The 17,547-nt window shown below is 50.4% G+C and overlaps 1 protein-coding gene across 1 annotated transcript in view; it reads right to left on the bottom strand.

The window, feature by feature from the left end:
• The window catches only part of ATP2B3 (ATPase plasma membrane Ca2+ transporting 3), a 141,688-nt gene that overhangs the window by 107,012 nt on the left and 17,129 nt on the right, over window positions 1-17,547 (bottom strand). The window contains 4 exon segments of the mRNA XM_060252485.1: window positions 1-126; window positions 2,740-2,865; window positions 4,369-4,626; window positions 10,739-10,936. Coding sequence (XP_060108468.1) covers window positions 1-126; window positions 2,740-2,865; window positions 4,369-4,626; window positions 10,739-10,936 — 708 coding nt within the window.

Genomic DNA, 17,547 nt, shown 5'->3' with positions numbered 1-17,547 from the left:
CTTTCTTGTCTTTCTTTTCTTCCTCTTCCCCGCCAGCCCCCAGCAAAGTGAAGATAATCCCGGTCTGTGAGTTGACCCCGACAGCTGTGACGACCATCCGCCCAGAGCCTTCCATGACGTGTGTGCCTGAGAAGCCGAGAGAGAAGCGATAAGGGATCAGGCAGAACCAGGGCTTTCTGGGGAGAAAAAGCCCAGCATGAACTCATTTACATATTAGGCCACACCCCCTGGTGCCACCACTGTTTCACATAGGGCTTTTTGTGGAAAAAGCCCAGCAGAAATTCATTTGCATATTAGGCCACACCCCCTGACAGCAAGCCAGCCAGAACTGCGTTCCTGCTCAGAAAGAAGCCCTGGGCAGAACCATCACTCCCGCTAGCCGGAAACCAAATCAAAACCAGAAGGTGTTAGCTCCCCTGGGTTTGTTGCAAGATCTTGTTACGATAGGGTTGCTAATCCCCAGGTGGTAAATTAAAAAAACGCTAAGAGACACCATACATTTTAAACAACAAGGCAGTGTAATGTAGAGGTCAGTGGAGTTCTGACCAAACTTGCACATGGAACTTCAAAGACAAGAGCATGTAGCAAAAAGACATTCTCAGAAGACGGCTGAAAAACAGTCTTTCCAAGGAGTAACAATATTCCAGTATTAAGAAGAAGAAGATATTGGATTTATATCCTGCCCTCCACTCCGAAGAGTCTCAGAGCGGCTCACAATCTCCTTTTCCTTCCTCCCCCACAACAGACACCCTGTGAGGTAGATGAAGATATTGGATTTATATCCCGCCCTCCACTCCGAAGAGTCTCAGAGCGGCTCACAATCTCCTTTTCCTTCCTCCCCCACAACAGACACCCTGTGAGGTAGATGAAGATATTGGATTTATATCCCGCCCTCCACTCCGAAGAGTCTCAGAGTGGCTCACAATCTCCTTTTACCTTCCTCCCCCACAACAGACACCCTGCGAGGTGGGTGGGGCTGGAGAGGGCTCTCACAGCAGCTGCCCTTTCAAGGACCACCTCTGCCAGAGCTATGGCTGACCCAAGGCCATGCTAGCAGGTGCAAGTGGAGGAGTGGGGAATCAAACCTGGTTCTCCCAGATAAGAGTCCGCACACTTAACCACTGCACCAAACTGGCTTCATAGAACTAAAGAAGCCCTTCCAAAGACGTCTGTTCTAGATATCAAGACGTTTCATCCGTCTTTCTTCAGTTTGGAGGCTTATTTATCACTGGAACCCAATCTTTACAATACATTCACAGACCAACAAGGTTCAGAAGCAGGGGTGAGTGGGTTTGAAAGTCCGCTGGGCATGTCATTATACCGTATGGAGACTGGTCCTCATAGGGTATAATGGAGAATTGATCTGTGGGTATCTCGGGCTCTGTATCAGAAGCTGCCCACCTAGGGTGGGGCTGGAGCCAGGACAAGCACGTTTGAACTCTGAAAGGAGTTCATATTTAAAAGGACCTTGTTTCTTTTAAATGCCTTTCTTCCACTGGAAATAATGGAGGATGGAAGGCACCTTCTTTAGGGGCTCATAAAATTGGGCCCTCTGGTCTGATCTCTTTGAAACTTTGGGGATGTTTTGAGAAGAGGCACTGGATGCTAGGCTGAAAATTTGGTGCCTCTACCTCAACGAACAGCCCCCCAAGCCCCAGATACCCATAGGTCAATCCATTATACTCTATGGGAATCAGTCTCTGTGGGGTATAACAGAGTGCCCAGTGGGCATTTCCCTCTCCCCCTTGCCTTCTGCTAACCATGAAGCAGGGGGAGGGCTTCCAAATCAAAGGATCTCCTGCCCCCCAACTGGGAATTGGAAACCCTAAAGACCACTGAGGAAGTCCAGGGCTGTTATGCCGAGGTAGACAACAGCAAACCACCTCTGTTCATTCCTTGCCTTGAAAACCCCATGGGGGTCACCTTAAGTCAGCGGGGACTTAACAGTGCTTTCCACGGGATCACCACTGGGCCAAGCAGGGCTTTTTTTGGAGTAGGAACCTCGAAAGGATGGAAGGCTGAGTCAGCCTCGAGCTGGCTACCTGAAAACCCAGCTTCCGCAGGGGATCGGACTCAGGCCGTGAGCAGAGCTTGGGCTGCAGTACTGCAGCTTTAACACTCTGCGCCACATAAGAACATAAGAGAAGCCATGATGGATCAGGCCAATGGCCCATCCAGTCCAACACTCTGTGTCACAGAAGAACATAAGAGAAGCCATGATGGATCAGGCCACTGGCCCATCCAGTCCAACATTCTGTGTCACAGAAGAACATAAGAGAAGCCATGTTGGATCAGGGCAACGGCCCATCAAGTCCAACACTCTGTGTCACACAGGGGCAAAAAATTTTATATACACACACACACTGTGGCTAATAGCCACTGATGGACCTGTGCTCCATATTTTTATCTAAACCCCTCTTGAAGGTGGCTATACTTGTGGCCGCCACCACCTCCTGTGGCAGTGAATTCCACATGTTAATCACCCTTTGGGTGAAGAAGGACTTCCTTTTATCCGTTTTTAACCCGTCTGCTCAGCAATTTCATCGAATGCCCACGAGTTCTTGTATTGTGAGAAAGGGAGAAAAGGACTTCTTTCTCTACATTCTCCATCCCAGCCACAGGGCTTGTCTTGTCTGATGATGGTCATGAACAAAGCTGAACAGAACAGTAACCTAATTGGCCTAAAGATTCTTCCAGCTTTTTCCTGAGTCAACCTGATTTCCTGCGGGTCTCTCTTACCTGACAGGAACATAGGATCCTTTTCTACTGACTTGCGCACATGATCCGATTCCCCTGTCAAGGAGCTCTCGTCGATCTTGAGGTCGTTTCCTTGGATGAGCACCCCATCGGCCGGAAGCAGGTCACCTGAGGGAAAGAAACACACCGATGGATGCCCAGCAAGACTAAACCTAAGCCACTAGATCAGAAGTCCCCAACCTTTTAAACTCTATGGGCCCTTGTAGAATTCTGACACAGTGTGGAAGGCGCAGCCATAAAATGGCTGCCACAAGATGGCTACCACAGAAGAAGAAGAAGAACGTAGATTTATACCCCACCCTTTTCTCTGAATCAGTCTCAGAGTGGCTTACAATCTCCTTTACTTTCTTCCCTCACAACAGACACCCTGTGAGGTGGGTGGGGCTGAGAGAGCTCTCCCACAAGCTGCCCCTTCAAGGACAGAGTCTCAGAGCGGCCTACAATCGCCTCAACCTTCCTCCCCCACGGCAGACACCCTGTGAGGTGGGTGGGGCTGGAGAGGGCTCTCACAGCAGCTGCCCTTCCAAGGACAACCTCTGCCAGAGCGATGGCTGACCCAAGGCCATGCTAGCAGCTGCAAGTGGAGGAGTGGGGAATCAAACCAGGTTCTCCCAGAGAAGAGTCTGCTCGCTTAACCACTGCGCCAAACTGTGGCCAGGCTCAGGATGGCTGCTAGATATTATCTTGGATCACGCAGTGAAGATACTTGAGCTCTGGTGTGGCCAAGGCAACATTTTTAAAAATCTGCTTTGCCAATCAAAACTCCAGTGGCCAATCAGAAACCTTGCTGGAAGGAAGGAAGGAAGGAAGTTGGGAGGGAGGGAGAGAGGGCTGGAAAGAAAGCAATTTTATCTTTAAATGCATTCTCCAAACCGCTGGCTGGCTTGGCATGGCAAAATGATTTAGAGACAAATGCCTTCTCCAGTTTTCTGGACCCAAATTTGACCCAGAGAGCACTCCAGTTTTTTTGGGTTACACCTCTGAGGATGCCAGTCACAGATGAAAAAACTGGAGTTCTCTCTGGGTCAAATTTAGGTCCAGAAAACTGGAGTTCTACATAACATTAGAACATAAGAGAAGCCGCAGTGACAAGACCACGTGTGGGGGAGGGGAATAATTGTGAAGTCCCTGCATTGTACAGGGGGTTAGACTAGATGACCCTGGAGGTCTCGTCTAACTTGGTGATTCTTCGATTCTGGAAAGCTTAAATCCCAAAAATCATTTTGATCTCTAAGGCTCTACTGGACTTGAATCTAGCTTTTCTACTGCAGTTCAACGCGGCAGCAGGGTGACACTAATAAAAAAGAAGATATTGGATTTATATTCCACCCTATACTCTGAATCTCAGAGCGGCCTACAATCTCCTTTACCTTCCTCCCCCACAACAGACACCCTGTGAGGCGGGTGGGGCTGAGAGAGCTCTGACAGAAGCTGCCCTTTCAAGGACAGCTCTGCGAGAGCAATGGCTGACCCAAGGCCATTTCAGCAGCTGCAAGGGGAGGAGTGGGGAATCAAACCCGGCTCTCTCAGATAAGAATCCGCACACTTAACCACTACGCCAAACTGGCTCCCACCTGGCCTGAGCCATCACCCCATTCTTTGCCCGCTTACCGTATTTAACTTGGGCAATATCCCCTACCACCAGTTCGGCCACCGGGATCTGGACTTGCTGCCCGTTGCGGATCACGGTGAACTTCTGCTCCTGCTCAATGCGGCTCTGTAGACCTCGGAATTGCTTCTCTTTGCTCCAGTCGTTGAAGGCCGTGACCAACACCACGCAGATAACCGAAAGCAGGATGGCGGCGCCCTCAATCCAACCGGCTTCTGACTCCCCCTCATCTTCTCCACCGGACGCTACGTTTCCACAAGCTGGGAAAGGGAGGGGAAAGAAAATGAGAGGAATCTCCTACCGTCATGGCCACATCCCTCTCTCCTTAAGGCCTTCTGGCTTTCCTGAGGGGGAGCAAAGCCTCATTTATTTATTTAGTGTCTGTGATCACAGCCTCAGACCAGGCCTCACTTTGGGAAGGAATTCACAGGAACGGAGCTCTGGAACCTCTGCATTTGATTGATGGCTCTTTCTTTCTTACCCCCTCCCAACCCCCAACCCCCTCCGCTTCTGGACTCCATTGTTCAAACCGCTTTGAGGATTTTACTGAACTCTAAGATTTGACAAACTTTCTAATATATTTCCCCATGAGAATTGGGGAAATAACTGAAACATCAAGCAGACAGATGGAAATCTTCATCATGCCCACATAAGAGAAAGTGATTTATAAAGTATGAGGGGAGAAAGATTTCATTATGACCGTTATAACTCAAGAAGCATTTTAAGGTAGATGCTGAGCTGACATAATTTTAGTACACCTTTCAGTGAAGAAGAAGAAGAAGAAGAAGAAGATATTGGATTTATATCCCGCCCTCCACTCCAAAGAGTCTCAGAGCGGCTCACAATCTCCTTTACCTTCCTCCCCCACAACAGACACCCTGTGAGGTGGGTGGGGCTGGAGAGGGCTCTCACAGCAGCTGCCCTTTCAAAGACAGAGTCTAAGAGCGGCTTACAATCTTCTTTATCTTCTTCCCCCACAACAGACATCCTGTGAGGTGGGTGGGGCTGGAGAGAGCTCTCACAGCAGCTGCCCTTTCAAGGACAGAGAGCAGCCTACAATCTCCTTTACCTTCCTCCCCGACAACAGACACCCTGTGAGGTGGGTGGGGCTGAGAGGGCTCTCACAGCAGCTGCCCTTTCAAGGACAACCTCAGCCAGAGCTATGGCTGACCCAAGGCCATTCCAGCAGGTGCAAGTGGAGGAGTGGGGAATCAAACCCGGTTCTCCCAGATAAGAGTCCGCACACTTCACCACTACACCAAACTGGCTCTCCAGTGGTGATGTCAGGGGGTGTGTGGCATAGGCAACTGAGTTGTGCTAATGAACTCTGGCACCTCTTTTTCTATGAAATGACCCCGGGGGGCGGGGTAGTAGAGATAATTCTCCTCAGGTGTATATGGTGTACGTGGTCCTACAGGAAGGACCAAACCTCATCGTCCTGCCATGTATCTCCTCAGAAACTAATTTAACAGAGCTAATGAGGGGCCAGCTGGTATCAATATAGCTTGAGGTGGGGCAGCTTCCTATGCCAAAATACTAGAACTGGAGGGCATCCCAGGAAGCGGATGGGAAGTAGGCTCAGGAGGGACAAAAAGAAATATTACTTTACGCGAGGGGTGGCCAAACTGTGGCTCGGGAGCCACATGCGGCTCTTTCACATTGTGTGGCTCTCATTAGCTGGCTTGGAGAAGGCATCTGTCTCTAAATCACTTTGCCATGCCAAGCCAGCCAGCCAGCGGTTTGGAGAATGCATTTAAAGCTAAAGTTGCTTTCTTTCCACCTCTCTCCCTACCTCCCGATCTATTTTCCTTCTTTCCTCCCTCCCTTCCTCCCTCCCCCCCACTCCCTGATCTGACATTCATATCTTGTGGCTCTCAAATATCATATCTTGTGGCGTTCAAACCCAACCGGAGCCAGGATGTAACTTTAGGGGTAGGTCCTGTTGTTGGATGTCCAGAGGAACCATCTGGCCACTGTATGAAACCAGATGCTGGACTAGATGGATCCAGCGGGGCTGTACTGATGTTCTGAAGGGAACCTCCACATTCAGAGACACTAAACCTCTGAATCCCAGAGCCAGGAGGCAACATCAGGGGAAGGCCTCGGCCTCTCTGCCAGAGGAACAGGTTGGCCACTGCCAGACTAGTTAGGCCGTTGGTCTGATCCAGCAGGGCTCTTCTTATGTAAGCCTTTGCCCTCCAGAGGATGTGGTTGGCCGCTGTGTGAGACAGGATGCTGGATTAGGTGGACCACTGGACTGATCCAGCAGAGCTCCTCTGATGTTCTTATGAAGGCCTCAGCCTCTCTGCCCTGTTGCTGGCCCTCCAGAGGAACTGGTTGGAAGAAGAAGAATACTGCAGATTTATACCCAGCCCTTCTCTCTGAATCAGAGACTCAGAGCAGCTTACAATCTCCTATATCTTCTCCCCCCACAACAGACACCCTGTGAGGTGGGAGGGGCTCACAGTCTCCTATATCTTCTCCCCCCACAACAGACACCCTGTGAGGTGGGAGGGGCTCACAATCTCCTATATCTTCTCCCCCCACAACAGACACCCTGTGAGGTTGGTGGGGCTGAGAGAGCTCTCCCAGAAGCTGCCCTTTCAAGGACAACCTTTGTGAGAGCTATGGCTAACCCAAGGCCATTTCAGCAGGTACAAGTGGAGGAGTGGGGAATCCAACCCGGTTCTCCCAGATAAGAGTCCGCACACTTAACCACTACACCAAACTGGCTCTCTGTGTGAGACAGGTTGCTGAACTAGATGTACCACTGCTCTGATCCAGCAGGGCACTTCTTATGTTCGCATTCCCGGCTGCATACACTGCCTAGCGTCGCCCAGGAAGGGCACGTGGGTGGTGTGCTTCTGGCAGCTACGGCAGTGCCAGTTCCAGCTGCTCTGCCCACCCAGCACCATTGGGGAAAGGTTGTGCATGCAGTGTGGGCAGCTGAGACGGCAAGCAGTGGGTGAGCTTGGGAGTACTCGGGGGAACACCGCACAGACAAGTGGGGGCATGGAGAGGAAGCAGAAGAAGACGACTGCAGATTTATACCCCGCCCTTCTCTCTGAATTAAAGACTCAAAGCGGCTCACAATCTCCTATATCGTCTTCCCTCACAACAGACACAATATCTTCTTCCCCCCACAACAGACAACAGCTGCCCTTTCAAGGACAACTTCTGCCAGAGCTAAGGCTGACCCAAGGCCATTCCAGCAGCTGCAAGTGGAGGAGGGGGGAATCAAACCCGGTTCTCCCAGATAAGAGTCCGCACACTTCACCACTACACCAAACTGGAGGGGAGGTAGCAGATACAGGAGATGCCCCCAAAACCTGGATCAAACTTGGCTTGCACCCAGTGAAACAGCACCAGAGTCAGGGCTTTTTTTGTAGCAGGAACTCTTCTCCACACCTCCTTGATGCAGCCAATCCTCCTGGAGCTTCCAGTAAGTCCTGTACGAAGAGCCCTGTAAGCTCTTGAAGGATTGGCTACAACAGGGTGTGTGGCCTAATATGCAAAGGAGCTGCTGCTAGAATTCTACCCCTGATGTAGCCAATCCTCCTGGAGCTTCCAGTAGGCCCTGTACGAAGAGCCCTGTATGCTCTTGGAGGATTGGCTGCATCCGGCAGGTGTGGCCTAATATGCAAAGAAGTTCCTGCTACAAAATAAGCTCTGGCCAGAGTCCGTCTCCAAGTAAGGGGTGTTCCCAAGGCTTTTTTTTGTTAGAAACCCCCCCCAGCGGGGACTCATTTGCGTATTAGGCCACGCCTCTGATGCCAAGGCAGCCGGAACTGCGTTCCTGTGCATTCCTGCTCTAAAAAGCCCTCGGTGTTCCATTAAAGTAAGGCTCACTGTGCAAGTGGTAGTCCTAGACATGGCATGGCTCTTGCACAAATCAGGAAGCAGGTTTTCTCCAGGCCAGTTTGGCCAGGAATCCTGGAGGGTTTTTTCCCATCTTCTGGCTGTGTGTGTGGTGGTGGGGGAGGTAGCTGTGAATTGCCTGCATTGTTCAGGGGTTGCACTAGAACAGGGGTGTCGAACTCATTTGTTACGAGGACCGGATCTGACATAAATGAGACCTTGTCACACCGGGCCGCGTGTGTCATAAAATGTAATGCCAGGTAGTGGAGCCATAAACTCAGCACTCATTGGCCTTCAAGGTGCTTTCTTTGTATCTCTCCCGTGCGATCCAGGGAACTGGGCAAAGGAAGCTCTGGCTCTTTCCCTCCCTCCCCAGGGGACCTGGAGGGGGAGGAGCCTCAGCCAATAGAAAGGAGAGAGGATTGGCTTAGTAGCTGTGCTGTGCAATTGAGAAATACTGTCCCTCCTCCCTTCCTCCCCAAGGGAGGAGTTTCATCCAATGGATAAAATAGAGTCTTTGCTCTGCAGCTCCTGTGTACGATTGAGCAAGCCTGACAAAGCACGCTGTGATGCAGAAGGAAGCAAGAGAGAGGGACGAGGGAATAGATGACAGCCACTTGATCAGGGGCCTGATAGAAGTCCTGGGGGGGGGGGGGGGGCCTGGTTCGGCCCCTGGGCCGCATGTTTGACAGAGTGTCCCTGGAAGTCTTTTCCAACTCAATTGTTCTATGTAACGTCCAATTTTCGACATTCTCCTTTCCTTTGTTTGTCCTTCTTCTGGTTTTGTATTTCTGTGCCACATGTGTTTTGCTCCCTCTCATAGTCCATTTGATACTGCACCAGCTCCTGACCAGCACAAAAGCCTGCCGTTTAAATCTTCAAGGATATACACCAGACATAAATCGGGGTAATACAGAATCGACCCCTAGAGGGAGCGAAACATTTGCAGAACGGAGGGGGAAGAAAACCCTCTCCAAAGAAATGGAACTTACAAACAAGGAAATGAGAATGCATAAATGCTGCGTAGGTGCTCACCGTGTCTGACTTTGCAAATGCATTCTTAATTGCTCCAGTCAATGGGAAAGTAAAATGATGTTGCAAAATATAAGTTTATATTAACACTCCCTCGCCAGCACTATGCCTTCCACAAGTGGAAATAGGTCTTTAGGGACAATGGGATTTTCCTTGTGCACAATCTTAGTGGAGTGGAGAGGAGCCTCCACTTCTGCAATGGCCTTTATACAGGACTCCTGCCCACGGCCGAGCGCACGAATGCATGAGTCTGCCTTATACTAAATCAGACCATTGGTCCTTCAAGATTCATATTGTCTATTCCAGGGGTAGCCAAACTTGCTTAAAGTAAGAGCCACACAGAATAAACATAGAGTGTTTGAGAGCCACAAGACATTAATGTCAGATGTTTGAGAGCCACAAGGAGGGAGGGAAGGAAGGAAATAGATGGGAGGAGGGAGGGAGGGAGAAAAGGAAGGAAGGAAAATAGATGGGAGGAGGGAGGGAGAGAAGGAAGGAAAATAGACGGGGGAGGGAGGGAAGGAAGGAAAATAGATGGGAGGAGGGAGGGAGGGAGAAAAGGAAGGAAGGAAAATAGATGGGAGGAGGGAGGGAGAAAAGGAAGGAAAATAGATGGGAGGAGGGAGGGAGGGAGGGAAGGAAAGTAGGAAAATAGATGGAAGGAGGGAAGGAAGGAAGGAAAAAAGATGGAGGAGGGAGGAAGGGAAGGAAGGAAAATAGGTGGGAGGAGGAAGGGAGAGAAGGAAGGAAAATAGATGGGGGAGAGAAGGAAGGAAGGAAAATAGATGGGAGGAGGGGGGGAGGGAAGGAAAATAGGAAAATAGATGGGATGAGGGAAGGAAGGAAGAAAAATAGATGGGAAGAGGAAGGGAGAGTAGGAAGGAAAATAGATGGAGGAGGGAGGAAGGGAAGGAAGGATAATAGATGGGAGGAGGGAGGGAGGGAAGGAAAGTAGAAAAATAGATGGAAGGAGGGAGGGAGAGAGAGAAGGAAGGAAGGAAAATAGATGGAGGAGGGAGGGAGGAAGGGAAGGAAGGAAAATATATGGGAGGAGGGAGGGAAGGAAGGAAAATAGATGGGGGAAGGAGGGAAGGATAGGAAGGAAAATAGATGGGAGGAGGGAGGGAAGGAATGTAGAAAAATAGATGGGGAGGGAGAGGTGGAAAGAAAGCAGCTTTAAATGCATTCTCCAAGCCACCAGCTGGCTTGGTTTGGAGAAGTGAGTTAAAGAGAGAAATGCCTTCTCCAAGCAGAGCTGATAGAGCAGTGGGGACTTTGACAGCCACACAAGACGTGTGAAAGAGCCACATGTAGCTCCTGAGCCACAGTCTGATCACCCTGGTCTACTCAGACCGGCAGTAGCTCTCCAGGGTCTCTGGCGGAGGTCTTTCACATCACCCTTTAACTGGAGTTGCCAGGGATCGAACCTGGGACCTTCTGCACGCAGAGCAGATGCTCTACCATTGCGCCATGGCATCTCACCTTCGCTCTCCTCGCCCGGCGGGGCGTAAAAAGACAGGCCCAGGGAGATGATGGCAGCGATTTCCAGAATGATCAGCGTCACGTCTTGGAGCGCCTCCCATACTAACTGCAGGAAGGTCTTGGGCTTCTTGGGGGGGATGAAGTTCTGTCCGTAGATCTGCCTTCTCTTTTCCAGGTCGGTGAGATTGTCTGAGAGCCCTGGGTGGGGGGGAGGGGAGGGGAGGGGAGAGGAGAGGAGAGAGACCAGAAGGCAGTGAGCAAGCCAGCAACCTATGAAACCAACTGGCGTAAGGTGGGAGATGGAGTTTCCTTCCCAGTTCTCAAAGCGGTGTCTGTGCTTCAGCATCAAGACCCACCTGTCGCTCCTCCCCCACCAAGAATCGATTTCTAGAGTAGGGTTGCCAAGTCCAATTCAAGAAATACCTGGGGGCTTTGGGGGTGGAGCCTGTTGACATTGGGGGTGGAGCCAGGAGTCATTGGGGGTGGAGCCAGGAGACATTGGGGGTGGAGCCAGGAGCAAGGGTGCGACAAGCATGATTGAACTCCAAAGGGAGTTCTGGCCATCACATTGAAAGGGACCGCATTCCTTTTAAATGCTTTCCCTCCATTTGGAAATGTTAGGGGCACCTTCTTTTGGGGATCATAGAATTGGGCCCCCTGGTCCAATCCTTTTGAAACTTGGGGGGGGGGGGTGTTTTGAGGAGAGGCACTGGATGCTATGCTGCAAATTTGGAGCCTCGACCTCAAACAGCACCCCCCCCCCCGAGTCCCAGATACTCGCGGATCAATTCTCCATTATACTCTATGGGAATCGGTCTCCATAGGGAAGAATGGAGTGTCCAGCATACCATATATTTCCTTCCCTCCCCCACTTTTTGATGACGCTGAAGCAGGGGAAGGGCCTCCAAACCGGGGGATCCCCTGCTCCCACCTGGGGATTGGCAACCCTATATCTAGAGACCTCCAAAGAGCGGTATTGCACAGGTGACCATTTTATGAAGACAAAGCTGAAACCAGTTTATGTTTAGCACCACTACAGACTGTCCTTTTTCAAGAGAAGCTCTGTGAGCGTACTAAAATGCATCAGGAGTACTGGTAGAATTCTCAGCTCTGAGTGGGGCAATAAATGTCTCTGTAATCATTCTTCTCAGCCGCAACTAAGATCCAGAAATGGATTTGTTAACCCATAGGTTGAGAGGAGGGAATGTAAGGAAACCTGGAATCCGTTGTATGAATGGGCAAAGAAATTGGGTTTTGAATTGATAAGATAATATATATATATTTTAGGATTAGTCCTTTTGCTCCGTTAGATGTTATGTTTAGAATAAGAAATTTGTATGCTTATTTCCTTTTTTTTTGTTTTGTTTGTTGTGTGCTATGTATGCTTTTTCTTTTTCTTTTTTATTAATAAAAAAAAAGATCGGAATCGGTGCTTCTTAAAGTCCTTTTATAGCTCTTGAAGTCAACCGAGGATTCACATTGCCGCCTATTTTTTAAAAAAGAAATACAGCTACTTTACAGTCTACAAGCACTACCTGTACATCACCCATCCAAGAAGAAAAGTTGGCAACTGGATTTTGTGCTGGATATTTAAATCGCGGAGTGATGCCTTTAAGACTCACGAATTGCAAGCCCACGGGCCTATAGCTTTAAGAACTTTGACAAGGGTTTATGTTCTAAAAGCAATGACATGAAAAATGTATGTAATATATGAGAAGCGTTACATGCTCTTTTGATGGATTTTGTGAACAGTGGCGGACGGGGTCTAAAAATATTGGTTGCCAGGAGACAAAGGGAGCCCACCCACAACTATAAGGCTATCATTTCAATGTTATAAGGAATAAATACAATTTTCAAAAAAAAACCCGTAAGTGGAAAAAAGGTACAATTAAAACTTTTGCGAATTAAATGTGTGTATATATATATATTAGTAATTACAGTGTACATATCTTTTACAAATTACTGACAGTATGCAGGAGATACTAAATGTAGAGCCAGTTTGGTGTAGTGGTTAAGTGTGCGGACTCTTATCTGGGAGAACCGGGGTTGATTCCCCACTCCTCCACTTGCACCTGCTAGCATGGCCTTGGGTCAGCCATAGCTCTGGCAGAGGTTGTCCTTGAAAGGGCAGCTGCTGTGAGAGCCCTCTCCAGCCCCACCCACCTCACAGGGTGTCTGTTGTGGGGGAGGAAGGGAAAGGAGATTGTGAGCCCCTCTGAGACTCTTCGGAGTGGAGGGCAGGATATAAATCCAATATCTTCATCTACCTCACAGGGTGTCTGTCATGGGGGAGGAAGGGAAAGGAGATTGTGAGCCACTCTGAAACTCTTTGGAGTGGAGGGCGGGATATAAATCCAATATCTTCATCTACTCCACAGGGTGTCTGTTGTGGGGGAGGAAGGGAAAGGAGATTGTAAGTCGCTCTGAGACTCTTCGGAGTGGAGGGCGGGATATAAATCCAGTATCTTCTTCTTCTATATACAGATTGCATTTTCTCCAAGGGAGCTGATCTCTGCCAGTTGGAGATCAGTTGTCAAAGTGGGAGATCCCCAGGCCCCACCTGGAGGCTGGCAACCCTAAATACAATGTAAATTTTAGCTGCATTACAGTAATAATATTGGGACTTCTATTATATTTTCAAGCTAGAAGAAGACTGCAGATTTATACCCTGCCCTTCTCTCTGAATCGCAGACTCCGAGCGGCTCACAATCTCCTATATCTTCTCCCCTCACAACAGACACCCTGCGAGGTGGGTGGGGCTGAGAGGACTCTCCCAGCAGCTGCCCTTTCCAGGACACCTCCTACGAGAGCTATGGCTGACCCAAGGCCATTCCAGCAGGTCATGAACATTTTTTAACATATTGTCTAATGTTTAAGGGTTGCCCACTTGCTATCGGGCAAGCGGACACCCTGGCCAGTCCGCCAGTGTCCGTGACTAGAATAGAATTTGGCTTGCAAAGGATTTAAGCGGTCGGTAAGACTTTTCCGCCAGCAATCTGTTCAACCCACCTGGGGACTGGGAACCCTAGAGGTGACCTGGCAACCCCGGATAGAACGTTTTATTGGAGCATTCTTCCGTTGTTGTTTTTTTCTATCACAGGAGAAACAAAAAAAGGGATTTCGGGTAGAGGCTGGGAACCTCGCAAGGCGCTGCTTATGCAGCTGAGTGGCCCAGTTTCCTTCTCGCGCGGCTGGCTGAGATGCCCCAGTTATTATTCCCCTGAAAACCGGCTAGCAGCGCTCTGAACGATTGTTATGCAAGAGGGTTCGGTTCCGAACCAGCGGGCCTCACTCCTCGAGAGACATTTCAAAGGGTTACCCCCCCCCCCCCGCAGAGGAGGAGGAGGCCTTCGCTCCAGGCCCAGATCCGAGGCTCCTCTGAGATTAAAAGACCCCTGGGGGGCACCGGGGCTGCCCTCTCTTCCTTTGCTTGCCTTGGACTCGGGGAAGGCGGGCAGGGGGGCTTTGTTCAATATTGAAAATGTCAGGCACCAGCTGGAACCACACAATGCAGGGAGCTTCGTCCGACCCCCCCCCCCGCCTCCCGCAGCCGAACACAGCAGAGACCAGCAGAGGCCACAGCACAGGGTTCGAATCCCTCGACTGCCTTGGAAGGGGAGTGGATGACCATACGGAGCAGAGGTCCATCGGTGGTTCTTAGCCACAAGGTAGAGATGGAACGCTCTGTCTGGGGCAAGTGATGCTCTGTATTCTTGGTGCTTGGGAGGGGCAAGAGTGGGAGGGCTTTTGGAGTTCTGGACCCACTGTTGGACCTCCTGATGGCCCCTGGATTTTGGCCGCTGTGTGACACAGATTGGATGGAACATTGGCCTGATCCAGCATGGCTTCTCTTATGTTCTTATGTCTGGGGCAGTGATGCTCTGTATTCTTGGTGCTTAGTGGTGGGGAGAGGCGCAACAGTGGGAGGACTTCTGGAGTTCTGGCCCTGCTGATGGACCTCCTAATGGCCTCTGAGTTTTGGCCACTGTGTGACATGGAGTATTGGACTGGATGGGCCACTGGTCTGATCCGACATGGCTGTCTTCCATTCTTATGTCTGGGAAATGATGCTCTGTATTCTTGGTGCTTGGGGGCAACAGGGAGGGTTTTTGGAGTTCTGGCCCTACTGGTGGACCTCCTGATGGCACCTGAGTTTTGGCCACTGTGTGACACAGAGTATTGAACTGGATGGGCCGCTGGCCTAATTTCACATGGCTTCTCTTATGTTCTTATGTCTGGGGCAGTGATGTTCTGTATTCTTGGTGCTTAGGGGGCAACAGAGGGAGAGCCTGTGGAGTTCTAGCCCTACTGGTGGACCTCCTGATGGCCCCTGGGTTTTGGCCACCATGTGACACAGAGTTTTGGATGGGCCATTGGCCTGATCCAGTATGGCTTCTCTTACGTTCTTATGTCTGGATCAGTGATGCTCTGTCTTCTTAGTGCTTGAGGGGCAAGAGTGGGAAGGCTTTTGGAGTTCTCATCCCAGCAGTGGACCTCCTGATGGCCCTTGGGTTTTGGCCCCAATGTGACACAGAGTGTTGGACTGGATGGCCTGATCCAGCATAGCTGATGTTCTTATGTTCTCTTATGTTTGGCCAAGATAGCCAAATGCTGAGATCAGAAGCAGATTGCCTTCGGTTGTCAGATGCTGGGGAGTGGAGCCGGGGGGGGGGGGGGGGGAGGCATCTGCAGACTCTGACCAGCCATAGCTAAAACATGGATGCTGGTCTAGATGGACTGCGGGGTCAGTTCCAGCTAGGCTGCTCTTGTGTTCTTCTGCAGAGCTCATCCATCTTTCTGAGCTATGCTTGCCAAGTTGCGTGATAAGTTTTTAATGCATTGCAAACGTGGGTGCTTTTAGGCTGAAGCAATTTAGCAAAGCCCATCAACCTGACCATTCAGAGATTCCTCCATTCCCTTTCAATTTCCCACTATTCCTTCCCAGGCTCCACGCCTCAACCCAGGCCACCGCCCCTCCCCTGACAGCTGAATGGCAAATGACGATGAAGCTCAAGACAAGGCATCCTCCCGGACTGAATCAAGACCTCGGTTTCCTATCTCATTACCAATGCTGGTCTCTCCACGCCTGCTACCTCTCTGCATATCACACCTAATTTTATCATTCACCTGCCGTTGCCATCCAGCATTTGAAATCACTCCGCTCCAATGCTCCCTCTAAGCTGTGGAGTCTCGTGAGCAAGAATTCCCCGGGCTTTAGGGCACAAGGGAGGACCAAGCTTGTTCACTTTGTGAGCGACTGACATTAAAGTTGTGAGCTCCTGCATGGATTATTGTGCTCTGGGGTCATCCTTCCTGAGCCAACACAAAAATGTTTGAGCTGCAGGCTAAATATCTGTGAGCTAGCTCACATTAACTCACCTTAGAGGGAACGTTGCTCCACTCCCCAAGATAAAAGCACAGTTTGATGTAGTGGTTAAGTGTGTGGACTCTTATCTTGGGAGAACCAAGATAAGAAAAAAAAAAATAATAATAAGTAATTTGATTCATACCCCACCCTTTGCTCCCAAAGGAGTCTCAGAGCAGTTTGCAAATCTCCTTTCCCTTCCCCACCCCACAACGGACACCCTGTGAGGTGGGTGGAGCTCTTACAGAAGCTGCCCTTGAGCAGAACAGCTTTGAGAGAACTTGTGGCTGACCCAGGGTCACTCCAGCAGCTGCATGCGGAGGAGTGGGGAATCAAACCCAGTTCTCCCAGATAGGGGTCCACGTACTTCACTACTGCACCAAACTGGCTCTCATGAAGGAAAGGAACAAAGGAAAGGGATACATCTCTGCTCTCTGTCGGCATTTGAGCATCCTACCCTTCTGCTCTCAGGTCAGCAAACATTTGCATCCCTGGTATGAAACATTCCGAGGGCTCCCCAGCCAAAACACAGGAACATGTGAAGCTGCCTTCTACTGAATCAGATGACTGGTCCATCAAAGTCAGTATTGTCTGCTCAGGCTGGCACTGGTTTTCCAGGCAGGAGGTGATAAGAAAGACCTTGACCTGAGACCCTGGCTCAGTGGTAGAGCCTTTGCTTGGGACGCAGAAGGTCCCAGGTTCAATCACCGGCATCTCCAGTTAAAAGGACCAGGCAGGAGGTGATGGGAAAGACCTTGGCCTGAGACCCTGACTCAGTGGCAGAGCCTCTGCTTGGCATGCAGAAGGTCCCAGGTTCAATCCCCGGCATCTCCAGTTAAAACGACCGGGCAGGAGCAATAAGAAAAACCTTGACCTGAGACCCTGGCTCAGTGGCAGGCAGAAGGTCCCAGTTAATCTCCAGTTAAAAGCACCAGGCAGGAGGTGATGGAAAGATCTTGACCTGAGACCCTGGCTCAGTGGCAGAGCCTCTGCTTGGCATGCAGAAGGTCCCAGGTTCAATCCCTGGCATCTCCAATTAAAAGGACCAGGCAGGAGGTGATGAGAAAGACCTTGACCTGAGACCCTGACTCAGTGACAGAGCCTCTGCTTGGCAGGCAGAAGGTCCCAGGTTCAATCCCCGGCATCTCCAGTTAAAAGGACTAGGCAGGAGGGGATGGGAAAGACCTCTGCCTGAGACCCTGACTCAGTGACAGAGCCTCTGCTTGGCAGGCAGAAGGTCCCAGGTTCAATCCCCGGCATCTCCAGTTAAAAGGACTAGGCAGGAGGGGATGGGAAAGACCTCTGCCTGAGATCCAGGCTCAGTGGAAGAGCCTCTGCTTGGCAGGCAGAAGGCCCTAGGTTCAATCCCCAGCATCTCCAGTTAAAAGGACCAGGCAGGAGGGGATGGGAAAGACCTTGACCTGAGACCCTGACTCAGTGACAG

Source organism: Heteronotia binoei, chromosome 13, assembly GCF_032191835.1.
Source record: "Heteronotia binoei isolate CCM8104 ecotype False Entrance Well chromosome 13, APGP_CSIRO_Hbin_v1, whole genome shotgun sequence".
Taxonomy (NCBI): Eukaryota; Metazoa; Chordata; class Lepidosauria; order Squamata; family Gekkonidae; genus Heteronotia; species Heteronotia binoei.
The sequence above is the reverse complement of the archived record's forward strand: the minus strand, read 5'-3'. Positions and strand labels throughout refer to the sequence as shown.